This window comes from Mycothermus thermophilus, assembly GCF_041956435.1.
Source record: "Mycothermus thermophilus strain CBS 625.91 unplaced genomic scaffold VTJ04scaffold_4, whole genome shotgun sequence".
Lineage (NCBI taxonomy): Eukaryota > Fungi > Ascomycota > Sordariomycetes > Sordariales > Chaetomiaceae > Mycothermus > Mycothermus thermophilus.
This window is the reverse complement of record NW_027191430.1, coordinates 823,667-850,225: the sequence shown is the minus strand read 5'-3', so window position 1 is coordinate 850,225 and position 26,559 is coordinate 823,667. Positions and strand designations below refer to the sequence as shown.

At 54.5% G+C, this 26,559-nt stretch overlaps 8 protein-coding genes across 8 annotated transcripts; 6 read left to right on the top strand and 2 right to left on the bottom strand.

Annotated features, from left to right (window-relative positions):
- Nucleotides 1-41: 41 nt before the first annotated feature.
- Nucleotides 42-1,430, top strand: VTJ04DRAFT_6013 (uncharacterized protein; the record flags this gene model as incomplete). Its single annotated transcript, XM_069364190.1, has 2 exons — nucleotides 42-128; nucleotides 183-1,430. The coding sequence occupies 2 exons, from the start codon at nucleotides 42-44 to the stop codon at nucleotides 1,428-1,430; spliced, it is 1,335 nt and encodes a 444-aa protein (XP_069218040.1).
- A 3,461-nt stretch (nucleotides 1,431-4,891) lies between these two features.
- Nucleotides 4,892-6,765, top strand: VTJ04DRAFT_6012 (uncharacterized protein; the record flags this gene model as incomplete). Its single annotated transcript, XM_069364189.1, has 5 exons — nucleotides 4,892-5,009; nucleotides 5,598-5,708; nucleotides 6,002-6,033; nucleotides 6,087-6,301; nucleotides 6,696-6,765. The coding sequence occupies 5 exons, from the start codon at nucleotides 4,892-4,894 to the stop codon at nucleotides 6,763-6,765; spliced, it is 546 nt and encodes a 181-aa protein (XP_069218039.1).
- A 2,527-nt stretch (nucleotides 6,766-9,292) lies between these two features.
- Nucleotides 9,293-10,190, top strand: VTJ04DRAFT_6011 (uncharacterized protein; the record flags this gene model as incomplete). Its single annotated transcript, XM_069364188.1, has 3 exons — nucleotides 9,293-9,374; nucleotides 9,871-10,029; nucleotides 10,123-10,190. The coding sequence occupies 3 exons, from the start codon at nucleotides 9,293-9,295 to the stop codon at nucleotides 10,188-10,190; spliced, it is 309 nt and encodes a 102-aa protein (XP_069218038.1).
- Nucleotides 10,191-14,354: 4,164 nt separating this feature from the next.
- On the top strand, nucleotides 14,355-14,636 carry VTJ04DRAFT_6010 (uncharacterized protein; the record flags this gene model as incomplete). Its single annotated transcript, XM_069364187.1, has 1 exon — nucleotides 14,355-14,636. One exon carries the CDS (start codon nucleotides 14,355-14,357, stop codon nucleotides 14,634-14,636), a length of 282 nt encoding a protein of 93 aa, XP_069218037.1.
- A 903-nt stretch (nucleotides 14,637-15,539) lies between these two features.
- VTJ04DRAFT_6009 (uncharacterized protein) lies at nucleotides 15,540-15,809 on the bottom strand (the record flags this gene model as incomplete). Its single annotated transcript, XM_069364185.1, has 1 exon — nucleotides 15,540-15,809. One exon carries the CDS (start codon nucleotides 15,807-15,809, stop codon nucleotides 15,540-15,542), a length of 270 nt encoding a protein of 89 aa, XP_069218036.1.
- A 508-nt stretch (nucleotides 15,810-16,317) lies between these two features.
- On the top strand, nucleotides 16,318-20,654 carry VTJ04DRAFT_6008 (uncharacterized protein; the record flags this gene model as incomplete). Its single annotated transcript, XM_069364184.1, has 3 exons — nucleotides 16,318-19,335; nucleotides 19,416-19,507; nucleotides 19,574-20,654. The coding sequence occupies 3 exons, from the start codon at nucleotides 16,318-16,320 to the stop codon at nucleotides 20,652-20,654; spliced, it is 4,191 nt and encodes a 1,396-aa protein (XP_069218035.1).
- Nucleotides 20,655-21,045: 391 nt separating this feature from the next.
- VTJ04DRAFT_6007 (uncharacterized protein) lies at nucleotides 21,046-23,109 on the bottom strand (the record flags this gene model as incomplete). The annotated part of the gene is made up of 1 exon (XM_069364183.1): nucleotides 21,046-23,109. One exon carries the CDS (start codon nucleotides 23,107-23,109, stop codon nucleotides 21,046-21,048), a length of 2,064 nt encoding a protein of 687 aa, XP_069218034.1.
- A 2,858-nt stretch (nucleotides 23,110-25,967) lies between these two features.
- VTJ04DRAFT_6006 (uncharacterized protein) lies at nucleotides 25,968-26,358 on the top strand (the record flags this gene model as incomplete). The annotated part of the gene is made up of 2 exons (XM_069364182.1): nucleotides 25,968-26,003; nucleotides 26,089-26,358. 2 exons carry the CDS (start codon nucleotides 25,968-25,970, stop codon nucleotides 26,356-26,358), a joined length of 306 nt encoding a protein of 101 aa, XP_069218033.1.
- Nucleotides 26,359-26,559: the final 201 nt, after the last annotated feature.

Below are 26,559 nucleotides of genomic sequence, written 5' to 3'. Positions count from 1 at the left end.
AGAGCCCACTCACTTAATTCTTCCCTGTTGAGCCCGCCACTATGAAGCTCCTATCTACGGCCTTGACGGCTGCGGCCCTGGCAACCATGCCCGTCCAGGCGCTGAAAGAGGTGTTTGCCCATGTTATTGTGAGTTCCTGACTGTTCTTCGTCAAGTGAAGCCCCTACTGACAATAAAGTCAGACTGGCAACATGCCCGAGATGCAGGTCTCGGAGTGGGAAGCCGACATGCGTCTCGCCAAGGAGGCTCACATCGATGGCTTCGTGCTCAATATTGCCTCACAGGACGCCTCGAACAACAACTCCATCGCCCGCGCCTTCGAGGCTGCCGAGAGGGTGGGCAACTTCAAGCTCTTCTTCTCATTCGACTACGAGGCTCAGGGCCCCTGGACCGCCGACAGAGTTGCCAACCTCCTGGCCGAGTATATCTGGCGTGCGCCCTACTTTAAGCATCAGGGCAACCGCCCTCTCGTGTCGACATTTGAGGGACCCAACAACGCCAACGACTGGAACACCATCAAGCAGTTGGTGGGCAACATCTTCTTCATCCCTGACTGGTCGTCTCGGGCGCCAAACGAGGCCATCGGGCTCGGCGGCGGCGTGGCGGACGGGCTCTTCAACTGGGATGCATGGCCGGAGGGTAAGAATGACAAGACGACTGCGAGCGACCAAGCTTTCCGCGCAGCCCTCGGCGGCAAGCCGTACATGATGCCTGTTTCCCCATGGTTCTTCACCAACCTGCCCGGGTGGAACAAGAATTGGCTGTGGAAGGGCGACGGGCTGTGGGATCTGCGCTGGCGGCAGGTGGCAGAGGTGAAGCCTGAGTACGTCCAGATCTTGACGTGGAACGACTTTGGCGAGTCTCACTACATCGGCCCAGTACACGAGAAACAGCTGGCGCTGTTCAACTACGGCCAGGCACCGATCAATTATGCACGGAACATGCCTCATGATGCCTGGCGCAAGTTCCTGCCTTTCTACATCGACGTGTACAAGAACGACGACAGGGTGCCCACCAACGTCGGCCAGGAGGGTGTCGTGGCATATTACCGCATCGCCCCGGCACGGGCCTGCCCCAGCGGGGGAACGACGGGCAACAACCCGAACCATGGCCAGACCGTGTTGCCTCCCGAAGAGGTCCTGTCGGACAACGTCTTCTTCGCGGCGCTGCTGAACACGAACAGGGGCGTGGAGGTGACGGTGTCCATTGGGGGTCTGGAACAAAAGGCAAGCGGGTTTACGCTGGTCCCGGCCGCGGGTGCAGGAACGCCGGGTGTGTACACGGGTAGCGTGCCCTTCGGGGATCGCACAGGTGATGTGGTGGTTACGGTGAAGAGGGACGGCAACACGATCGCTACGGCGAGGGGAAGCAGGCCGATCTCGAGGACGTGTGAGAATAATGTCCAGAACTGGAATGCGGTGGTTGCTTAATGGACGGGATTGTGGGATTGGGGGGAGGAGTGTGATGGAAGGAGGCAAGAAACAGAGGGGTTGATAGATGTGAGGTGCCTGGTTCCCTAGGTAGCTCATAACAAATGAGGCACAGGATAGACAATCTATACCTGATCGTCAGAAACTATCCATCGCTTGCAGATCCGGGCGATGTTACTATTCTTTGCATGTATGTGCGCTGCGAGCATCATTCTAGATGTGAGCCAAAGACAGAGGTCCGTGGCTAGTCTAATGCTTATTGAATTAGCAATGATGTACAAAAGGAGAGGACCCAGCACTGGGATGAATTGGCATGCTTCGTCACCCCTAGAACCCATCAGGCAGTTGTCATGGAGTTTGGGGGTTGTGGACGCAACAATTGTGATCCCAAAATTTAGCACTAAGATCTGGTCCACGAAGGCCAACTATGAGCCCACCTTTGAGAAAATTCTCCATGCCAACTGCCCGATCCCGGGGTTGAACCCGGGGTCTCATCTCAAGGAGTTGGACCTCAAGGGCGTGGCCATTTTGAAATGGCGGTCACTGCAAGCATGCCAATCCGTCGCGAAGACCAGCACCCCCAACACTTGCTGATATTCGAGGACGAGGAGGCACTTCCTGGTGGTTCTGGAGATGCTTGGACTGTTGATATTCAACTCTAGTGAGGTCAAAGTAGTAAGTATGGGATTGTGATAGGCTTGATGAGCTTGATGGCGGGGAGGCTGACGCCTTGTGATACAACCATTAATTCCTCATGTCGCCGACATGGAATACTGGCATCTTGACAATTTGCTTCAAGACTTTGCGAAGCAGCTGTGGAACACATACATCTCATCCCTGAAGGATTATTAGAGGTGATTGTGGCCCAAGCATCTTGGTACAGTGTGCCTCAAGATCAAAAGCCGGTCCCTGCTTTGAGCGTTGACTTGTTGACGGGGTGCCTTCTCGAGAAGCGCAGGCTTCTACTGATGAGCATGGCTCTCAGAAGGTTGATGATGTTGGGAATACTCGGAAGTTACTTCCGGAATAACTGTTCGTACGGTCAAAATGAGTCTACTTTTCAACTCGACCCAGAGATGGTGTAGAAGGTTATTAAGTTTCTACAGTGGGTGCGAAGGAAAAGACCTTACAATAGGGCTCCCAAATCATAGTGTCCAAGTATTGACTGAGATACTTCTTCCCTTTGGCAGTCTCGCCCTCGTCTCTCGGTACATGAGTCCAGTTACATACATGAAAAGGAGTATACCACTTGAGAACTAACCAGAAGCTCGCCAAGCCCAAGATCATTTGGTTGATGTAGATGCGGGTTCAGTATTCATGCTTTACCTGAGCATGAGCGGACATACCCTTTCGTCCATATGGCTTCATATCAATTGTCAATCCTTGGTGGCTCACAGAGGACTCTGCATCACGGACCTATGTATGATCATGAGTGATAATTACAAGTAAACACTTTACAAAACGTAAAAAACCGACTGAGTAAAGATTAGTAAAAGCCAGGAAGCAAATAGAAACTCCAGAGCAATAGTAGGATATATATTATTTTCTTTCCCGGGAGCCCCTACAGGTCTTGCCAATACATCGCATGTCTTGCTCCCCATTCTAACACATGAATCCCACTAATTATTAGCTGACTGACCTACTTTGCCATTATTCGTAAATCGGTCCATGTACCCTGCACCCGACTGCCTGTTCGTTCTTTTCCATCAGGGAGCCTTTGGCGAGACGATGAATTGACAACAAGAGAGACAACGGCTTATGAACAGTTCATGTCTCTGGTTCACTTCAGACCCTACCTCATTTGAACTAACTGCATCACCGTCTCCCTCTCATTGTCCTAGGAGCACTTTTGCCAACGAGAGATGAACAACATCCTCAAAGTTCCTCCAAAGCACACAGTAGTCTTTCCTTGAAACTTCGTGCCTCCATCTGTCCGCGTCAGAGGTGATTCGGACGACGACGACACCTCTCTGGGCAAGCCCTGGGCCATGGAGCAGAGGAATGCATTGCAGGACCGTCAGTACGACAACATGATGAGTCGCAGCCGAGTCTCAGCAGGTTGTTTTGTGTGCTACAGTAGGATAGCGTTGTGACAAGGCCCCCGGAGGCACTCCCCATATGGCTGCTGGAAATATAACCTCCGGCTCATCACTCCACGCCTGGTTCTCCATCAGGACAAGTGCAGAAGTGCTTGCAGTAGCCTGTTCTAGCTTTGTTCTAAAAATCCTACCTTCATTTCGCATACACTGCCGGACGAGCGCGTGGCAAAAACATGGGGAGGATGGGGACATTGTGATGAAGAGCCGTACATGGCGTCCGCCGCTAGGCCTTAGAGGGCGAATGTTGCTTTCTTGGCGGCGAAACGGCGACAGGGGCCCGCTGCCGAAGTCGCCGAGATGTCGGCGAGCAGAGTGACACAAGACGAGTTGATTGGGTGTTTGCTCTGTGACCTTGGTGATGAGTTCAGCAGATGATGAAATGTTTCAGCTTGGCTGTTGTGGGTAGTACCTTGGAAGGGACAGGGTTAACGGAGTACTCCGTAGTGGCCGAAGGAGTTAGCAGTGGTGTAACGGTCAGCCTTGCGTGACGACGATGCCCATGGATGGCTTTTTTCATTGCAGCATTCGTCTGGTAGACATGCAGCATTGTTGCCGGACGGCGGATAGGGAAAGAGACGAAAGAGAACTGTCGGGCGCAAGGTTTGAGTATCAATTTCCATGTAAGACAACTGGACATCGAGCGGCATACGGCGGTGGGTACCAGTCTCAAATGTCGATCACCCTAGGAACATGCGTCTTTCCGCTGATAATCAACGTAGTGCTGTCGGTGATAGGTTCAATGAGCGATCCCCAGTCAACGCAGCGCGTAATCGATGTAGCAGTGGGTCTAGGAACTCCATCCCAGTCCTCGATTCCCATTCCCTTGCTTCCGGGTTGAGCTCGTCATACTTGGTTTTTCATGCACTGGGCGGAACACAAGGGCATTCCGTAGTATCTGTCACAACGACATGGTTCGATATGAGAGGGGGAGAGGGGACCTCACGGTCTGGTTGTGGAGCAGGTGCCCTCAGACCCCAACCGCCCTAGATCCCATCACCGCTCATTGCACATGGTGAATTTGGATTCATGAAGCGTTGTCTGTGAGAGCGCATCCGGCGGGCCGTTCTGAAGGGCCATGATTGGCAGCGGCAGCTTAACTTGGTCTACGCTAAAACAGGAGCGTATGAATCATCGAAGGCAAATGCCGAGATGACAGACACTCGCATCGACCACCTGGTTCGGGAATCGACCAGGTGCCCGGCCCCCGCTGATCGCGCTCGGGCGCGGCGGGGACGACTAACTACACGGAGATTCAGAACTGCATCCGGGATGCGCCTGGGCTGGGCCCACGAGCGACTAACTCAGTCTGGCGGACATATTCAAATGTGTAATCTTGAAACCGAATCAAGACCCTGTGAAAACATGGCGATAGCCTGTTTCGGGGAGCCAAGCCATTTGCAAAACACGAGGATCAGCAAGCCGTCGAGTCCGGGCGGGGGATCCACGCTGCATCTGAGCATGAAGGCGTCGGAAGTGCTTGGTATGTATGGATGTATGTTGTATGTACATATGAGCAAAGATTCTGCGATCTAGTAGAAGTGGGAGGGGGTTGGTGACGGAAGCTACTACTCCTTCGTTCAGTATCGAGTAGAGAGACGTATGACAGAGGATACGGGGCGGTTAAAATTGCCTCCTTTCCCCGGATTCTTGACCACACAACCTGTCACACGAACATGTCAAGCAAATTACCCCGTAAAACCCAGAACGGGCCGTTCCTTTCTCTGCGTGGAGGGCCAGCACGCGAGAATGCGGCATCCAACAGCCTAACCTCGGTTTCTGGAAGCTGCCGACTCAGTTTATCTTGTTCTGTGCGGAGCAGTCGAAGTTTCTTGGCGATGACTGCCCTAGGTTGATTCATGATCGTGAACCCAGAGCTCTTCATAGACACAAGCCCGCCCTGCACTGGATGATCCCTCAGACCGTGTTCCGGTTTCCAGGTTGTAGGTTTTCCTCCGAGGATCCTGGAACCTGGGAAGCCATCAGCGCAACCACCAATACCCCGACTTTGAAGCGTGCAGTTACGGTGTTGGATCATGCCGCTGGCATGATGACAACCTCCCGCGTTTAGCCGACAGTGAACAGCCCAACGTTTGGATCGACCCGACGACGGCCTTTGCTTCCTTGCATGCATTGACAGGATGCGCTGAGCACCTGGAGTGCTGTCCGAGGACGTGGTCAGGTATGTACATATGTATGCACATCGGTGCATATGCTGTTGCTTGCCTTCTTCCCGCCGCAACCTCCTTCATGCCAGGACCGGACCCGGGGCAAGATGGGCCGGGAAACCGGATCCTCTACCTTACACGTGCATGCCGTAGTAGCACATATCTTAAGCTAGTGTAGTGGCGCTTCCGGAGCTTTTCCGTGTCCCGTGCGGTGCGTTCGCGGATTCGCCGGGCCCCTGCCCAGAACACGTCGTCGCATTCGGCCGGGTGTGGTTGCGACGACAAATTTTCCAATCTGGGACACCAGCGGAAGACGGTTTGGTCGGCATCCGCAGGTTGGCACATGGCGGCTCTGCTCTGCTGCACCCCGTTGGGCTGGCGCTGACGTGCAGATGGCCGGGCTGCAGCGGCAAATGCAAATGGGAGACATGACGGCTTACAAGCCGATCTCGCCTCGCCTCGACATCAGCATCACGGCATCGATTCACGGCATAAACTACACGGCGCCCATCTCCACTACGCCCGCCCGTCATCCCTGGCCCACGAGCTTGGTTTGCGCCGGTCCCAGCAGGAACCGCAGGAACCGCGACGCTTCGTCGCATCGCCTGTCCGTGTCGTCGTGGGGGTTCTCTGAACCTCTCCTCTCGCGCCATCTCTTGGCCTGCCATCCCAGAAGGACGAACCAGCCAAGAATAGCAGCGCCAACATCACTCCCGCAATTCACCCAGCGGGGAACGCCCACTTCAACCAGAAAAAAAATATAGTGAGAGCCGCCCATAACATGGCTGCTATTGACAAGCAACTTTTTGCAAGCACCATCTGCTCCAGCGCCTATCTCTTGCACTCGGACCAAGGACCGCCGGACGAGACGCCCACTCGAGTCGTCGGTGTTTGTCGCGGGATGACGATAGTGGATGATTGACATCTCAAGCCGTTGATCGCATCGCCTATTTGGGAAATCCGAACCCTGTTCTTGACAGTTCACCTCAAATATCAAACAGGTTCACCTGCACGGTGTCATGTGTTTCGGGAGAAATGTCGAGCATCCCAAGGCACGTCCGGGCGCCATGACATGGGATCGGCAGTCCCGGGTTTCTCGTTTGCCAGCCAGTGTTTGGTCCCGTTTCCTCGATCAGATAACAACCTGGCGTTCTTGAGCAGGCCCGTGCCCGAGCTCTCGAGAATCACCACAGGTCACTGCGCTTCCCTGATTTGGCTGTGCTGACATCGGTTTTCTGACCTGCCTTTTGCCGCGCGTCAGTTACCATGCGTACTTTTACTGGACATCCCTGGCACACTACATCTGAGTAGCACAAGCCGTGCTTCTATTACTTCGACGCACAAGAGATTCAGACTTGGGCCGATGGATGGAACTGGTCTTGACACTTGGATGAGCATGCTTTTGTCCACGAAACAACAAGCCTACGCGACCATAGGTTTCGGAATGCAAAATCAGTGCACCAAATGAAGAGTTCTAGAGGCGACAGCCAATTGTCGATGGAGGGTTGAGTTGCTTTGTTCAAGATCTGCGAGCAGATCACAGCCTGTGCAACACAGCCTGTGAGGGGCCAGGTCAATTCTCTCCGCCAACTACTCTGCATGCCCGACGAAGCAGGGCTGCGCAAGTTGGACGGGAACTCCTTGACCATCGTTCTGGACAACCGCCAAACCACGATCGGCTAACCTGGAGAGGCATGACGCCCGCCTTGGATGCATGTATGTATGTACATACTACACATCGATACACAGGTCCATTACTTACATCACCTAGCTCTGCTCCTCTTCCGCTCTGTCCGATCGTCCGAACCCAAAACCTCCTCATCGGCGGATTAGGTAAAATGGCATGACTTGTGCAAAGGGACGTAACTTTTTGCAGTTGAGGAAGTGCGGGTTCAAACAAGCGCGCCACTGCAGAAGTGTGCGCAATCTGGAATTGTCAGACCCCTCTCCGCCGGGACAAGAGGTTAACACAGCCAGCTGGCCGTATGGGACCTATATCACCCAAGAGCTATTATCACAACTGCGTCTGAGAACCAAGGTTGGCCGAACCCGGCAATGTTTCCACTGAGCACGGAGTGAGCGCCAAGTGCCGCCAGCGGACAGACGAGCCCCAGATCTTGCTCGCTTGGGGCGGCAAACTCACGGTCTTGGAAGATCTCAGGCTTGATCATGCACAGCCGGTCTTCTGTTCGTCCGTCCGTCCACCTCGTTTCCAGACGCTCCCAGGCGCCAATCTCTCGGCGAGATGATTCTTCTACTAAGTACACCTACGGAGTACTACTACGTACGTCTTGACCCTTCATCAGTGCGCAAAAAGACAGGGCACCGCTTCTGGTTCTGGCTGCGTCGTTTGACATCGCGCATCACTCGCCAATCAAAAAAAGTCCGGTGCTCCCCGCTGGCCCCTGACATTCGCTTCCTGACAACGTCCTTGCCCTCGTCAGGGCACCTCGATGTTTGTTGCGACAGAGACCTGGATCTTTTGACACCGTTGTAGCGGCAGCAGCTCGCCGAAAGAGCAAGAACCGGTTGAAAGCGAACGCAAAAGAAAAAACAGTCAGCTCAGCCCGGCTCCGTTCACCATGTCCTCTGTCCTTGTGTTGATGATGGACCTGCGCACGGATTTCTCATCGTCGTCTGTACCCTGGTGGCTCACGCCCCTCCTCTGATCCTCCACGCCCCTAAATCGGGCCCCGCTCCTCTGATCCTTGCTCCCGAGCTAGCTCCAGCTTCAGCATTTCCCCCTTCCGTCCGTCCTGGCGCGGGGCCGTTGGGCTCGCCAATGCAGGGCCCCGTTGTTGAGGTCAAAGACAAGATTTACCTCGCAGCATGCACACGTTGTTCAACCGAGGGGTGCATCTGCTGCAACAATGCAGTCTGATGAGTTGGGGGGACGGGAGGAGGCATGTGTGGACGTTTGTCGGAGGGACGCCGTCAAGGTGAGCCCATCTTGCTGGTCTGTCCGAGCCGGTGACGTGAGGTTGCTTGCTGCTCGTCATTCCGCACAGCAGATCTTCTCGTAGTCCTAGAAGGTAACTGGGAGTCCGTCTGTATTGGATGCATGTCCGACCCGTAGACAGCGCGGTACGGATTAGTGTACTCCGTATTTACACATCCAACTAAGTACAGACATCCCCATGCTAGGATGCTGGTCAACGCTGTCGAAGGATCCGCGCTCTCGAAAAAGGAGACCGCAGCATCCAAGACATTGAGGGTAAAGTGAAAACGCGACAGCGAGCTCAGACATGCTTCTGGCCATCCACACGCAGGACAAAACAGCACAGAGCGTGGTTTCTCTGCGCCCCACCACTCGTCCCTCGAAGCTCCAGGGGGGGAAGACCAGGACAGTGTGGACCTGGGCTGATGTTGACCCCGGCTGTCAGGGCCAACCTTGGCTCCCCGCCGTTGGAATGATGTACATGTGCTGTACCAACGTCGTTGGATACCGGGTGTTTCCGTTTTTTCCTTCTTCCACGCCCAGTCCAAGCCAACCCAAAGGGTGGTATAACGGCCATGTTAAAGCCTGCGTCTTCCCCCACCCCAGTCCCTCTGTCCCTTTGCTGCCTCGTTAAGTTTCTTTTTGTCAGATCCCGCATCCATGCTCCTCCTCTTCTGTCAGCGACTAACACGCCGCTCACCTTCCCAAACGCGACGGTTGCGTATGGGCCTGCTTGGAGCGCGTACGCACAGCTGAAGACGGATACCTCTCGGCCGCTTGGAGGACATTGAGATTCTGTCGACAACTGCCCGACCTTCTTCCTGGCACCTCTATAGATCTCTCCCGTACCCCGGAGCTACCCCGTACTTATTCTGGCCGGATCACACGCTCTTCTCAGACAATTGATAGGTCTGATATTGGCCGCCAGTCAAGTTTCGTCATCTGGCTCCCGGACCGACACCGCGTTGCCCTGCCGAGAAAGAAATCTGATATTGGCCTCCTTGGCACGTCCCCTCTCGCTCTCTCTCATCCGATGGAGCTATCCATGTTTTTCTTTGGTTGAAGTTTCGACTTGCCTTGCTTCATCTTCATCCTCTGTCCTACTCTTGAGGTGGACCCATATTAAAGTTGGGCCCTGTTTCTGATATACCCCCCCTCCCCGGTCGTCCATCATCCCCGGTCGGCTTCCGGTGTTTCTAAGTCGGCGTGGTTTGCCGGATCCCTCTTGCTCTCGGCAGCCGCCACGCCTCTTAACCCATCATCAACGTCAGCGCTTCACCCCTGCCCTTCCGCCGTTGCATCCCCCGGAGGGTCCCACCGCACGTTGTTTGACCCAAGCCGCTCCACGGACCAGGACCTATGTTATCATCCGTCTTGGACCTTGTATATATTTAGTCGTAAGTCCTCCTCTCTCAGCCCACCTTCGTGTTGTATATAAAGCCGGGTGCTTCCTTCATACGCACGGGATCTTAACCTCTCTCGTCTTCCAGATCATCGTCACGGCATCTACTTCTCATCTTTCTTCCCTCCTTTCTTAGACTTGGCCGAAATCTTGTGATCATTCCTCACACATACACATCCGCCACCACCAACATCCTCTCACCATCTTACTTCATCACTCAACCCACCATCCACAACAATGTGTGACTTCACCAAGAACTACTACATCTACACATCGTGCTCCGACCCCGGAGCCCACTTCTTCCGCACCTCGATCGACGGCAGCCGCCAGCACTCCTGCCCCCGCGGCCCTCACGAGCGCTTCATCATGCTGCCGGGCGAGTGCCCTATCTGCCACGGCGGCTGAGGCTTCATCTCTCCAAGGATGATCAAGATAAAGAGCTTCCGGGCCGCGCCACGGCCCGAACCGCTGGAAGGGAGAAAGGGGAAAAGGGAGCAGCACATCGAGACACGGCATCGGCTCTTCTCATTCCCTTCACACACCATGTTTCCTCGTCGCTTACGCCTCTCTCTCTTTCTTCCATTTTCTTGGCCAAAAGAATAATCGACGTCATGACACTCGGAGGTTGTCTTCGCGGACACACAGCGAGGGGAGACGAGTGTGTTCGAGTGTTGGGTATCTGAGCAACATATATTGCTGGATTGGGATACAGGTCAAGAATGGGGCTGGCTTCCCATGGTCCTGGGAAGCGAGGAGAATGTTTGTTGGTTGGAACAGGGAATCTTTGGATGGAATCGTCATGAGTTGGAACCGACCTCGAGCCCGAACCAAGACACCAAACCAAACCAAACGGAACAAACACCAACAGGACGGATGTGAAAGGTCAGGCATGAACGGAAAAGCCCTTGCCGAACAAGGAAGCTGAAAACTGGCAAACTGTCCTGGATCCATACCAGCATTTCGCTTCCCGCACACGCACAAAGCACCGGGGAATACACACGCCATCCGACGCTTTCTCGATTCTTCGCTCCATGTCCTCTACTCACAGCCATAGCGACCATGGCCACGCTAGATGAGCGACCTGAGACAGTCCGCCCGTGACCTATCTCATCTTCTCAGTCATCTACCTACCCCCCTAATGACCGGGCGAAGCTTCTTTTGCTCCCAGGAACGATTGCATATGCGGTGTTTCATACAGTTTCTTGTGTTTCACTCGGTTGGTCCGGAGTTTTGGGTTTGGTGTTTGGTGTTTGTTTAATTATGCCGGATTTGTTTCTGCTGTCTCGGCTTGGTCATGTTCATGATTCTCATCACATTTCTGGCATCTCAAGGCGTTTGTGTTCCAAGGTTTGGTTTCAAGCTTGTCATGTATGGTACACTTTACGCACACACCTAGGCTGGGTGCTGGCTGGTCAAGGGGAGGGGGAAAGTCTGTCATTACCGTATACCCGAGGAATAATGAAGTTTGTGTGATCGATCCAGTAGTAATTCGTCTTAGGACAATGCGATGCGTGATCTCCTTGATTGGCAAATAACCCCTGCTATTATTTGTTTCTGCATTTGCATCCGAGGAAACTTGATAATACGTGCATTCGTCGGATGAAGATGGCCGAGAGGATGGGTCATGAAGGTGGGATTGCATCTCGTGTGGATAGATGGATGGGTGTATGCATGAGCAGGTGGGATTCCTTGCAGGACAGCCTTGCCACTACGTGGATGGACGATGGAAGGATGGATCAACGGAGGGTATGATAGTGGTGGGCGGTGCTGGGATGGCTGGGCTGACTTGCCGTCGGGACAGCAATGTCAAAGACGGATTCTCTTCCATCGAATACGACACATCTATTTCTTTCTTGGGGGGAGAGGGGATACCAAGCATCCTTCCCTGATCACCACGTTCACAACACGTCAAACATCGCTCTGAAAGGATCAGGGAGCATAAAAGCGGCCTAGTCCTTGATGGATAGCTGCCGGAAGATTTCGATCGGAGTAAGGTTGAGTGTCCCCAACACTGTCCGGCCTTCCCACCATGAGACAGGAGGGAGTAAGTGCCGAAGGGGAGAGGCAAGAGGGAAACACGATCGATGGCACACAACGGTCCCCCCACTAAGGGGCGTTCCATGGTAAGGGAGACGGAGTGGCACCGCCACCTGAACCAGGCTCGTTGTCTGTTATCCCCTATCCGACGCCTTTCCTCCGAGTACATCCCCCTGTCCGTCCGCTAGGGGGGTGTGTTGAACCTTCTAGCGTCATGGGAGGAAGGTCGAACAAAGAACGAAGACATACCCGCAGAACCGTCCAGGAATGCTGAGCCGAAGCCAAGGCCAAGTTCCACATAAGTCCTCCCCTCCAGCTCGTAGACTTGTGAAGTGGCAAAGACGCAACTCAGGAGGAGCAACCATTATCACGCCCTATAACAATGACAAAGCAAATACCACGATGACGACGGCGACGACGACGACGGTGACCACATCTCCCGGCCTCATCATCATCATCATCATCATCATCATTGCCACGACCACGCCAGCCAGGCATGAACTACATGCAAGTCTCTCCCGATGTAGCTAGACGCCGAGTCTTAGACTCAGTGCCGAGAGGCTGCGCAATCCTCTCCTTGTGTCTTATTGCAGATGCTAAGCCTCCACTCAAGTCTTCTGTCGACTTCCGCGGGTAGGGGGACTGTCTTAGGAGGCGTAGGTCAGACGGAGCGGGCAAGGAGGTTGAAAGAGGGGGTGGATGTAAGCTGCCAGCCGGGAAGGTACTCGGATGTCACTCGAAGGCATCAATGAGAAGGGTGCGATGAGATCATCGCCATCACTTCAGCCCACGCTGAGGTCGGAGAGGGAGAGCTGAGAGGGTTGGTCTGCGGTCTCGTTGGGAAGGGGAACAGAGAACGAGAGAGGGGGGAAAGTAAGTTGGACATGGAGTGGTCACTAGGTTGGCCTCTCTACCTAGGGCTCCACTGACAGTCAACCAGCCCCGAATAATGCAACCCACACGGAGGGAAGCATCGAATTGCTTCTGGAGGCAAACACCAAGGAGGTGACGGTGACACCGTTCATAGAAACCTAGATAACATGTTCAAGCCCATCGAGCATAAGGTCTCTGCTGCTGACTGAGAGCTGATTATTCTGAAAATCGCATGATATATCGATGTTATCTGCAAGTTGACTCAACCTAGCTACCTATGTTGGGAGAGACACTGCCGTCGGCAGGAGGGCACAGCAGTGGACGAGAGCTCGTCCCTTCGGGAACCCACGCTCGTCGACGGCCTGGTAGAGCGGCTACCGCGGAAACAGAGACACCGTCCAACACAGTAAGCGGCGGACAGCATGCATGCACGAAGACAGAAGGGGGGAGAGGAACCAAGGCTGGGGCAGGGGAGGGGTAGAAGAAAACAGGCACTGGGAGGACACATCATTCCCCCATCTGCCTCGAGGCTGGGTGACGGCGGGAGTGATCCGAAAGGGCTGACGGAAGGTGGGGGAGAGAAGGCAACGGAAGGAAGAGCGATGGAAAGAAGGAGGGAACTTGTCCGTCATCGATGACACCATGATGAGGTGGCAGCACTATTCCCGAACTCATCCGTCCTGATCTCCTCCATGATGTTCTCTCCTTGGAGGGCCCAATGCCCAGGACGAACAGACTGGATCATCTGATCAAAGGCTTCATGGAGAGGACAGAAGGGTGTATAGTAGACCAAAGATATAGGGCATCGTGCGGCACCAAATGGCCAGTCTCTTCATCTCAGCTCCTGCTGCTTGAAGTTGTGTGGCCCTGTCCTTTCCTTTCCATCCCCTCCCCCGGCGATCTCATCCCGACTGAATCTTGACCTCGTCGGCGTAGAGGGGGAAAGTACGAGTAGAGTGCGGCTGGGTTTCTCCGGATCAACTCTGACCCCGCCGGGTTGGTCCCGCTAGGTATGTACCTTTGTTGCCCGAACACTTAAGAACGGGCATTGTAAACACATGGAAACGAGTGATTTCCTGGTCCGTTCGAACACCGGGAGTTTTATCATTCGTTGGTTTGTTCGAGCTGTGGGGGTGTGCATGAACCCAGAGCGCACATCATCTGAAAACGGCCATGAGGGGTGTGCTCACCTGTGAGAATGACTTGGGAGACCTAACCCACAACGCGAGCGAGCGAGATCTAGCGTTTGAGACAGTAGCGCGGAGTGTGATTGCTCCATTGATGGACGAATCGACGACCATCTGCAGAATGTTCAGGGCTAGACTGTTCGGTCATTGTTTCCCCCCTGGGTAGAGGAGGTGTAGAAGGCGCCGGACCCAAAAACATATTGGGGGGCCATACATAGGCGCCATGCGAGGCCCCTCCACGGCATGGGCCCCGACGATCTGTCAGCGGGTAGTTCCCGTCAAAGCGCGTATGCTGTCCTGCGTCCTGGTTCCGCAGATGAAGCCTCTCCGGGTGATCGAGCCTCGGCTGTTGCTTTTGAAGGAGGGGTCCGCCATCGAAGACTGGTTTCCATCAAGTAATACTGCACGCCTGGCTGCTATTCTAGACCTTGGCCATGTCTGGAACCAGAGTCCCAGATGTCGTGGAAGAGAAGTGGAGGCACAGACGCCGGCTCGCAAGACCTGAACATCTGCCTGGTGCTCCGGGCAAGGGCACAGAAGGGAAAAGCATGGTGCTGCGGGAATCAGTGTCAGCAAGCTGTGATGGATGATCTTCAAGAGGATGGCAGGGAACAAGCTTGCTTGCTGAGGCCCTACTCAAGGGCAGCAAATCGCAGAGGCGAGAGAAAGACAAACTGAATCCCTTGTAGCAGCGATGTCGATGGTCGTGCGGCAGGGTTTCCGGTCGGGTTGATCATCCGGACACAAGCGCACGCAACGTTTGCTTTCGGGAGTTTATGGAATTTGGGCATAATGAACTGGTGTCCGGGAGGGCTCGTGGCGTTGAGAGTTTGGCAGTCCAAGCCATGCTCCCTCCCGCAGCGGCTGGAGAGGGGTAGTTCACCGAACCATTACTCACCATTGTTTGGATCCCTGGTGAATAAGTTGAGATGAAGCAAGGTTGGTCTCGTGGAGGCGATTCTGCGGCTCGATATGGAGAGCCGAGTCCCTTGTTCATGCTCGACACGACGCGCGCAGGACCCAGGCCCAGTCATTGCTCAAGGCGGGCGGAAGACACAGTCGGCATCAGAGTTCCCCTCACTGACGGGCGTCAAAGTAGCAACATGGCACGTCGCATAGTAATGCTTGAGGCATTGACCTCGGCGCTTGAAGAAGATGGTCGATCCCTGAGACACCGACCACCCCGATCTCTGGCTGGATCGGAAAGCTGCCAAGGCCACGCGAGATGCGGACCGGGCCATCGGGCGCGTCAGGTCTTGGCTGTTCCATTGTGCGGGGTGTGGGCCTGGATTCCTTTTCTGGGAGACGGCAGGGCTGGGAGACAGATGCTCGGTGTCGATCAGCACGACACAGGTCCCAAGCCTCTCAAGGCGTGCGTGACACGCATTCAAACGAGGCCTCCGAGCATCTAAGCGACCCGGGCGTTGTCTGGGCGCGGCATGTCCCTCCGGAGTGTTGCCGGAGCGAAGGAGGGGGCCGGGCCGTTGTCCGGACGGGGCAGGTGGATCCCTTTGCGCTTGGCTGGGCTCCGGAGGCGGGCCGGGCGACGCCGGAGCTTCGATGGTGTCCAGAGGACGCTGATTATGGCTGCAAAGAATCCAGTGGTATACGAAGAAAATGATGGCTTCATCATGGGCCTGATGCAGACCATAGATTGACTACCTAGTGATACCAGCATTGATGTTGAATTGTCGAGTCCGGTCCCGTCCTTTGGTGCTTCTTGCGTTGGTAAGGTCAACCAGGAGCTGGAACCCCCCAAAGCAAGCCCAAGAAAATCCATGACATGGCATCTGGAATATCAGTATGGAGCTCGGAGATATGTTTCTAATTTTCTATAGGAGAGTCCAGAGTAGCTTCCCGAATTCTAAAGATTCAAGCCCTGCTTGATGTTGGTCACAAACAGTCACAGTGCGCCATGGACCATGAGGTAACTGTTTTCACTGTGTTGCACCAGGCACACCACCAGCCTCGGCGGGTCCTGTCAGCAACCTCGACACATCAACACCATCAACATCCCGTCGCCAGCATTGAGAGAGAGCTGTGCCATGCCATTGGGTGCTTTACCCGTATAACTCTGCCAAACACCTGAATTGGAATTTTCTGCTTCATATTCCGGGACAATTGAAAATACAACAATGACCTGCACTTGTTAGCTCCATCCTTCATGAACCCTCTCTCCACCCATCATGGCTTTCGCAGCCGCCCCAGCTCTTAACGACTACATCGCGGCGGGCTGCCTGGTTCTGGACAAGGAGCAGTCCGGTCTTTCCGATCACCTCTGGTGCTACATGAAGGGAGACCAATGGTATTCTCTGGATTCTAGCCTCATCGTATCGGTACCTCGTCGTGCCCGAACAGCAATCAACAACGATGAGAACGAGAGCGCGGCCAAACCATCAGGACTGAATGAGATAGAGTGGATGTCTTCCACTCTCTGCCACCATCTCTTCTCCAGCTCTGCTTTCCTCTACCGCGTCTCCGGTTTGGTCTCCAAGAGCTGGATCCGCATGAGCGTGGCATTGGCCTCAGATAGCCCACACACCCTCATCGTCCGCGTCTATATCCTCCCAGATGATGTTTACAATTACGCCATTCCACGGTCCGACTCCAGTCTTAAGAGAGCTCGAGAATCCCTCCTTGCTCGCCTGGACTTCTCGCCCTCTTCCTGGAACGGCCTGGCAAATGGCCCTCGTTGCCCATTTCCACAACATTTTGACCAGTCTGACGCCGTCACCGAATCTCAGGCGGACCGTCCGTCCCTGCTGGAACTGTTCAACACTATTCCATCTCCAGACCCTGATCCCAATAGTCTTACTGACTACTATGCTCGAGATGCTGCCCACAGCCTCATGAACAGCTCCATCTTGGGGCTTAATACCCCCCTCTACCTACACCAGCGCCGCTCTGCCGCCATGATGTTGCAAATGGAGGCCGAGAAGCGGCAGACTTTGGATCCACGCTTGACCAAGGTCATTGATCAGTTAGGAAGGCCCTGGTACTACGACCCCATTGCTGACACTTGCCTGCGAGATCCTCTCTTTTACGATGGGCCCTGTGGTGGCATCCTCGCCGAGGAAATGGGCTCAGGAAAGACACTCATCTGCCTGGCCCTCATTCTGGCCACCCGTCATATTCCCGCCACTCCACCAGACCACTTGCTGCCCAATACTACCGTTGTACGCCCTCGTGTCGGGAGCTTGGCTGATATGGCCGCCGCCTGTATTACCCGGAACTTCGTACCTTGGAGGAACGTCTTTGGCAATCTATCGCAATCCGACGTTGAGTTCCCCGGCTGTGCTGCCGCCATTCGTCGACATACTGCCTTCTACACAATTCCTGTTTCGCCTCCGCCGCGGAACACCCGGCAACCGGCCACTCATCAAACGCCTCCGAGGGTATTCATCAGCCATTGCTCGTTGATCATCGTACCCTCGAACCTTGTTCAGCAGTGGAAGCATGAGATTGCTAAGCACACTTCGGGCCTTTCTGTCCTCACGGTTGATAAGCATCCGGATCTCCCGCCCCTGGAACAACTCCTCGAATATGACATTATTCTGTTCTCCTCGACCCCGTTTGAGAGCCTTGGTGACGTGACGCGCGATATAAACGCATTCTACGCGAGGAGATACCCAAGACATCTTGGTTATCAGGAGAAGGCCCCAGTCAAGGACCCCTTTAGAGAAGCATACAACGTGCTGAAGCAGATTCACTTTAAACGCTGCATCGTCGACGAGGGTCACAGGCTGGGAAGTTCGATGCGAAACTGGACTCGCCTTCGAGAAGCTCTGGGTGTAATTCACGCAACAGCGAAGTGGATTGTCACCGGTACCCCGTCGAAAGGCTTGTTCGGTGTTGACGACGAGGAAGAAGTGATCTCGAAACATTTGGGAGGGCGCTCACCGTTGAAGTGGATGGTGGCAACGACGACTGGGATGGAGGCAGACGACCTCAAACGCATCGGCGCCATTGTCTCCTCCTACCTGTGCATGCGTCCGTGGGCCAACGCAAAGTCCGAATCTGGGGACTCAGTGGCCAGTTGGAATCTCTACATGGTGCAGCCCTGGATGCTCGGCATGACAAATGTCTGGTCCCGGAACCCAGATGGTCCTGGGAAGATGACGGGACCGAGTTCAGGCACAGAAGTCACGAAGCATGGCTCCCAGCCAGGTTCAGTGAGAGGGACAGCCTCGACGAGCGCAGCAAAAAATATGCCGAAGGAGGCCCCGGGCAGAGTCATACGTCGCCTCCAATCCACGCTGAACTCCATCATTATACGTCACCCGCTCTCCCAAGTCAGCTGTCTCCTTCCAGCCGTGAACGAGCGGGTAGTTTATTTGGACGGCTCTTACCAGGATCGGCTTGCTCTGAACCTCTTCTCTATGATGATCATATTCAATGCCGTACAATCGCAGAGGACCGATCGAGACTACTTCTTTCATTGGCAACAGACGTCAGCGCTGAAGCAACTGGTCTCCAATTTGCATCAAGCGAGTTTCTTTGGTGGATCCTTCTTCTCCCCTGAAGAGATACGCAAGGCCGTCGAGACCGCTGAAGACTTCTTGAAGGAAGGGAAGATCCAAATATCCCCCGAAGACAAAGCTTTGTTGCTGAATGCCATCGCTGTTGGTCGCCTGGCCGAGAAAAACACCCTCAAACGCTGTGCGAATTTGTTTCACGAAATCCCTCTCTACGTTGAGAACTTCCCCTGGGGCGCTGGCCGCGAGTGGTCCCTTGACCTGGAAGGTGGCGATCCCGTGTGTACGGATTCGCAAATGATATCAGCGCTGCAGAAATTACTACATCCTCTGGTTGATGCACCTGCATCCCTGCAGCTCATGTTCCAGAGCGGCAGGTTCCAAGCCTGTGGTCTTGAGGAGCGCTCCAAAGGCATCGTCGAACAGGCCAAGGTAGATTCCAACTCGGGGGACACGCTTGCTGGGAACACTCGGCTCGGGCAGGATGACAGCGCTAAACGGCACACCTCAGTTCTGTCTAGACAACCTCTAGAAACGACGCCAGCAACAGCTGAAAGTTCGATGATAGATATCGCTGCGCCTCTTGCGCAAACAAGACTGGTTTCGACGGCTTCCGCCAAGCTGTCGTATCTCATCGACCAGATTGTGCAGTACCAGGAGTCGGAGCAGATCATTGTGTTTTATGGCAACGATAACGTAGCGTACTACCTTGCAGGAGTGCTCGAGATTGTACGTCTTTCCTTCTTCATAACATGTGTTCTACCCAATCCCTTCCTTCACCTAATCATTGACACTCTATGCACACGCAGCTTCAAATCGAGCATCTCATCTACGCCAAGGGCCTCTCAACGGAGAGGAAAGCGCAATACGTTGTGACATTCAACAACAACCCTAAATTCCGGTAAGCCCCTGTCCTCTTCAGCCACTTCTCCACTGCAGAATTGATCGACTTACACTCTCTTTCCAGGGTTCTCCTCATGGACATCACCCAAGCCGCCTTTGGTGTTGACATCCAGTCCGCCTCGCGCATCTACTTCATCCACCCCGTCCTCAACCCACAGGTCGAGGCACAAGCCATCGGGCGAGCGCGGCGCATCAGCACCAAGGATGGCCGGCCCGTGACGGTTGAGACCCTCGTCCTGCGCGACAGCGTCGACGAGGTGGTGGTGCGCCGCCGTCACGAGATCACCCGCGCCGAGCTCAGGAAGTACACCTCCATCATGGATGACAAGCCCATTGCCAACTGGATCCAGAACGCCCGGATCTTGCCCATGCCTGGGTTGGAGCTGAAGTCAGTATACGACGTCATGGGTGGTGGAGAGGGAACCTGCGGTAGCGGCAGCGGCAGCGGCGGCGGCGATGAGATGGCGATGACTGAGTTTATGCAAGGGGGTGACGCTATTCCGCCTGGTCCGGCACAAACTGCACCTCTCGCCCATCCGCAATACATCTTTGGCCGCGGGTTCGGTCGTCGCCCGGCCCATCCCGACGAGGACTTGGTCCAGTTAAATCGGTCGCCGACCACGGCCAAGAAGCACAACGATGGGGCTTCCCCTGTCGGAATGGACGCACAACGGGACATCAAGCTGCCGCCACCGTGGCCCAGGAAGCGGCCACTGTCGGGAGATCCGCTCCTCCGGCCGATCCCGAAAGTAGCATCAGCGCCATCATCAGAAACCATGTCAACCACCTCTTCGATATCACTAGCTGGCTCACAATCAGGATCAGCCCACGCCGTCACTACCACCCCATCTTCTCTATCCTCCTCTGAAAGCAATGGCGATCTGGCAGTTCAAGCGCTACCGCCAATACAATCCACCAGTTCCGATCAGCAGTTAAGTCAAACATCCCTGCCGCCACTCTCCTCCATCTTGCCCGGTACCATCCCCAACGTCATCAACGGCAACAACATGAACGACGCAACGATCACCAGCATGGAGATGCAAGACAATATAGACTCGGCCCAACCAGCCGCCAAAAAGCAGAGGGTGCGCTTCGCCGTCGTCGAAGACGGGTCGGAGGGTGCTGCTTCAGGATCGACGCCTTGAAGAACACTAACTCGACAAACAGCGCACGACTTTTGCTATCCAGGTCAAAACTTCCCGCAGTAACACAATGTAACACGAGCATGAGAGCAAGGGTGAAAGAACACACCGGGACACGGCCAGGACATCGATGTATATAGGACGGCGGATACCCAATGTGTGGAATGGAGAAGTGATATTAATCCACAATGAACGAAAAGCTTTCACGCAAGACATCGCGTATGCTTGAATAGACGTGTGACCATGCCAAACGGTGATTTATCACCCATGCCCCAAGAACCCCAACTCGAAATGGTCATGTCTCTCATCACATTTTTCTTGGAAGAAACTAGTAAAACCATAAACAAAAACACAAACAGGGTATTAGAACAAAACAAAACCCAACCCAACTTTTTTAATCCGATGACTCCCTCTTTTCATCCAGCCGCGATCCGGGCGTCGGAGTACTGGAGCTCGACGACGCCTGAGGTTGAGTCCCAGACCCGGAAGCCTGCGTCTTCTCCGAAGCCCACAGCGCGGCGGGGTCGGTGGTCCTACGGAAGTACTCATGAACCTCGTCGTTCCACTCCTCAGAATCCAAATCATCCAGGCCGGCAGGCTCGCCGCCAGCCTCGCGCTCGCGGCGCAGGCGCTCCTTGCCGGTCCACTCATCGCGCATGTCGTCAACCTTCTGCTGATAGTCGGCAGCGGGGTCGTAGTTCTTGCCGACGCCGCGCAGGCGCTCCCAGAGGGACAGATGAGTGGGGTGGATGGCGATGCCGTGGTACTCGTCACCACGGCCATTGCGGATATAGGTCCAGCGGCGCTCCTGCTCCTTGAGGTCGAGACCCGTGGTATCCGGGAGGAACAGCCAGGTGAGCAGCATACCAGCGAGACCGAACCAGGGGACGACATAGAACTTGGTCTGGGTATCGATGTAGTTGTAGAGCACCGAAGCAAGAAGAGCTCCAGCCTTGCCGATGCAAGCGCTGAAACCGTGGGCAGAGGCGCGGATTGGAGTGGGGAAGACCTCTCCGGCGATGAGGAAGGTGACGCTGTTGGGGCCGAACTGGTTGAAGAAGCTGGAGAGGAAGTACATGGCCTGGAAGGCTTTGATGCCGGCGGGCGAGGTGTAGTACTCGTAGTTGAAGGCGGGAATGATGAACATGATGAAGCACATGAGGAAGCCGACCTGTTGCATCATCTTACGGCCGTAGAGCTTGTGGTCGATGAGGATAGAGGCGAGATAGTACCCGGCAAGAGAGATGATGACGTTGTACAAGTTCCAGATCCAGCCCGTCAGGACTGAATCGGGGTTGTTGCTGATGACGGCGATGAACTGGGCCTGGAAGAGCTTGTTGCCGTAGAAGAAGACGTCGTTGCAGAACCAAGTGCCGGCGGTGGCCAGAAGACGACCGCCGAAGTGGGTGCAGGTGAGGCGCAGAGAGTCGATATCGTAGCCCGTGACGTTGCTCTTCTTTTTGGCTTCGGTGAGCTGACGGCTGGCATGAGGCATCTTGTAGGCGCGGTAGTAGACGAGCCAGAGAGTTCCAACGGCGGGGATGGCGAAGGACACACGCCAAATCCACTGGACGGTGGTCGTGCCATAGGGCGGATTGCCGTCGCCGTGGTGGAAAACAAGGAGCAGAAGGATCAGCAGAGCTTGGTTGACGAGCTGGCCCCAGCCTTGCATGAGGAAAGCCATGGTGACTTTGCGGCCACGGTGGAGGCGATCGTCGCGGGTCGAAATCTTGCCAGCACCAACAGCGTTCTCCATCGACGAGGTCGCGGTAATGGGGTATTCACCACCGACACCGAAACCGTAGAAGAAGAGAGACCAAGCGTAGCAGATGACCCAGCCCTCCAGAGTCAGACCCCAGCTGGCAGTGATCATGAGCAGACCAACGAACATGATAGCAGCATCCTGGATAAGACCCCAGCGACGACCGACCCAGTCGCCAATAACACCGACGGCCATCTGACCGATCATAATGCCGACAACCTCAAGGTAGGTAACAGAGGCGATCCAATCAGGGCTGCAAACGGTGGGATTCTTGCCCCAGCACTGAGGCCAGGTAGAGCGGAAAAGAGGCTCCAGGTTGCCAATGCTGAACAGGACGTAGCCTTCAAGACCGAGGCCAGCACCCGGGAGGACAGCGTTGCGGAAGTACCAGGACAAAGGGCTCAGAGGGTCGGCCTTCATCATGGTGCCGATTTCCTTGAGCTCGCGTTTAGCCTCCTCATTTTGGACTCTGTTGACGAAGGCGATGCGCTTGGCAAATGGGAGGTCGGCCCAGTAGGTGCCGTCCTCGGTGTAGCAGTCGTCCGGGTGGGTGAGGTAGCCGAGAACGGCACGCTCATGCTCGGGCGAGCCGCGGGGGTAGTGGACATGCTCATCGCCCGTTTCCGGGCCGTGGGGTACTGGGATCACGCCAATGGCGGGGTCGTGGTGAGGATGATGTTGCAGATGGTCGGCCATGGTGGTTGTGCAAAGCTGGGAACGAAATCCCGGGACCGACGGAGGAAGAAAGAAAAAGAAGATTAGGAAGACTCGAGAACAGGAGTTCGGGAGCCTCCGTCGTTCTTTGAGATGAACGATGGAAAGAGGAAGGTGTTGACACTGGGGAGCACGAACGGAAGAAGAGAAGGGACGAACAAGCCTGGGGAAGAGGCCGGACTTTATTTACAACATGAGACAGGAAGGAACTTCGGAAGAGATAGGATGGAGAGGAAACCTCAACCTAAGGATGGACCCGCGATTGTCCATCCTTGCACTCTACGGAACCTACTGTGGTAGTAAGACCACCTGGCAGTGATCCACAGATATCAACGTCCAGGTCCAGGCTGTGGAATGGAAGAAAACTGGGGACATGGATGCGGTTGTTTCCTTCGCTGTGAATGGCGGATGGCGGCAAAACCTCCCCAACGAGGCGTGGCTCCCGCAACGGAGTTGGTTTGCAAGTCGACCCATCCACGACTCCGGATCCGACCCGAGGGACGGAGTTGCGCCTTAGAGGCTCCACTTCTCTCCGGCACTTCTGCACTGGTGGTCCCGCCACCCGCAACCTCACGGACACCGCCGCGACCCATTCGTGACATTCTCTGACTGCAGCACTCGCCGAACCCCGCAAAAAGCCGATATCCTTGCATTGTTGAGGTTCATCGCTCGCCTCTCGAAAGTTTTTGTTGGTCAGTGGCAGCAGCGCGATAGAGCCGACTAGTCGTGCAGAGTATTTGCATCTCATCCCCGCATACGATGCGGCAGGTAATCGTGTGGGTGTGAAGCAGTACGTACCTTAGCTCAGAAGTACTCACCTCATCTCTCCAACAAATATCTCCGGGTTTTCTCAAGGCCGGTCCTATGGGACTTCTCAATTGCTGCCAATCACGTGGCACATTTCACTTTGTGAGACCTACGAGAATCCCAGACATAGAATGCTGACTCGATGGTGATAGATTCGTCCGTTCTTTGACACAATTGATGTACGATATGCCAAACAAACAGTGGAGTAGCTTGCCCTCTCCGCATGGACCCATCCCACCCGACCCCCATCCCGATTCTATAAGTTACGTTTCCGCCGTCTTGACCATTTACGGACAAGGTAGTACCGGTTTGTCGCTAGGTTGGCAAAGAGTGCCTTACTTTCTTTTCCTGGACAGCTTGTAGCTTACGGATAGGTGTCGCCATCGTTTCCTCCTCATAGTCTCTGACAATGTTTACCTTGTCGAAGCTGCATCATGGTCTCTTCAACGGCAGCCACTCGCATGCCAAGGGATCGACAGAAGGACAAGACAAAACAAGCATCAGACAAGAAAGCTTGACTTTCTTGAGAGCAACTCTGCCACGCATACCAAGGCTGATACCAAGAGTCTTGGTAGGTCCTTCAAGCAATGTTGGCTTCCCAAGCCGGCCGCTGTTGGTGGCTTCACATGTGATGTTGAAACGGAGTGCTGGAAAACATCCACCTCGAACCTCAACTCGTCCCCGCATCGACAAGGGGCCCCGGCACGCGTTAACCCGCCAAACGATCTTCGAGCCCAGATCTCGCATCTGACCAATAAGACGCCGGCAAACCTCCACGTGTGGCAGTCTCTGGCCCAGGGGCAAGCCAGGGTCTCCGACTTTTTTTTCCTTTTCTCCCACCCACCTTTGCCGCTCTGTTGCCCCACACACCCCGCAATTCCGGGCACGTCAACTTGCGGTTCCCGAGAACATCCATCTCTCTGTTCAAATCCAACCACACAGCTCGCACAGCGGAGCACGTGTTCCATAGATGGAAAGGGATCGTGTGAGGTCATGCTTGAATCAGAGCCATTGGCGCTCGGGAGAGAGCGAGACTCCAGGGCTACATCATCCTCCAAGGGCAGAGAGGTGTCGCGTGCCGGCATTCCTGTTCGGATATTTTTCCTTCATTGATGTCCATGGCCCATTGGATATGGCTTATGGCTCTGACCTGAAGGACCTCAGCCAGCGGGCGATCCACAGCTTGGGAGTCGACACTTGACAACACCCACATGCAAAAATCACCGCCAGCGCGGTAACACGTGGTGGTGAACGTTCCGCCTTCTCAAGATCTGTTCCTTTTGTCTCCTCTATACATATCACATCTTGCAGGATACGGCGAGATGAGACAGTAACTGTCACATGGTTATACATCGATAGCCTAGAGACGCATAGCGAGTGTATCGTGGACCTGTATCTTGGTCACCCTTCGCAACTCATCTTCATGGACTCAAAGGCACGCCTTCACGAGCGCCGATACCTGCCAGATGAGTGACGTGCCTGTTTCTCGGAGAATCCCGCACTTCGTAGATCAACACCAGAACCTCATCAGCAACGCAGCGACATCAGCGTCCCGTCAATTAGTGCTTACTCAACTGTGTTGAGCACTTCCTAGCTCTCTCGGAACCATAAATATCCCAGTCCTGCCATATATCCAGTTGTTCGAGGAGTTCATTATGACACGTCTTGAAACATGCTACCCCCCAAGCAACCCCATTCTCGCATTCATCCCAACTCTCTGGCTTCATCTTGGATTTGGCCGTTTTGAAAATATATATAGTGCAAGGCACCCTGAACTTGTACATTTCACCAACGGCTCTAATATCTTCCCCCTGTTTCGGAAGGTTGAGTCATGGGGTGACAAAGTTCGTCAGGACCTATCGTCAGGTCTCCAACTTCCTAGGACGTCTCAATCGGATCATGGCAGTGGAGCCATGGGAGTCCTGTTCCCAACCACCAAGAATGGCACAGGCCCAGTGGTATCGTCTACTCCTCGAGATATGGTCATGTAGCTTCCCAAAGACATACATAACCTTAACAGCCACCATGATCACATGCCATGTCGTCAGCCTCACAAGAATCACCACTCAGTGTGCATCTGCTCATCAACTCGCTTGATTGCATTGATTTCACCAATCCACCATTCCGGAGAGACCAGAAGCATCCCTTACTTAGCTACTGCATCCCGCACCATCGAGACCAAAACCCACGCCAACACGCCAGAACCCGATGCTGTGTCGTCATATCATTTGCCATAATCATCTCAATCCATGCCCATCAATGAAGACAAGTACTAGAAGGAGCATAAAACGTGCTCATCATCAAACATCATTCCCAATCGTCATCAACCAATCAACAACACCTTATCGCCATTGCCGAGTCCAACAACGGTACTCCACCAACCCCCGAGGCATGACTTCATTAGAAAAACAGATCCGCAAATAGGCGCGAGTAATGAACAAAATAGAAAACACAAAGGGACATTATGAACCTTCCGTGGTGAGGTGATAGGTGAGAGGTGTCAGGGATTAGTGAAGCACTGAGGCGAGGGGATTCACCATAAACGTCGTCTCACCACCACTCTCTGGTAGCAGTCCCGGTCCCTAGTTTTAGTCCCAATAACGCCACGCTGAACGAAGAAAGCAA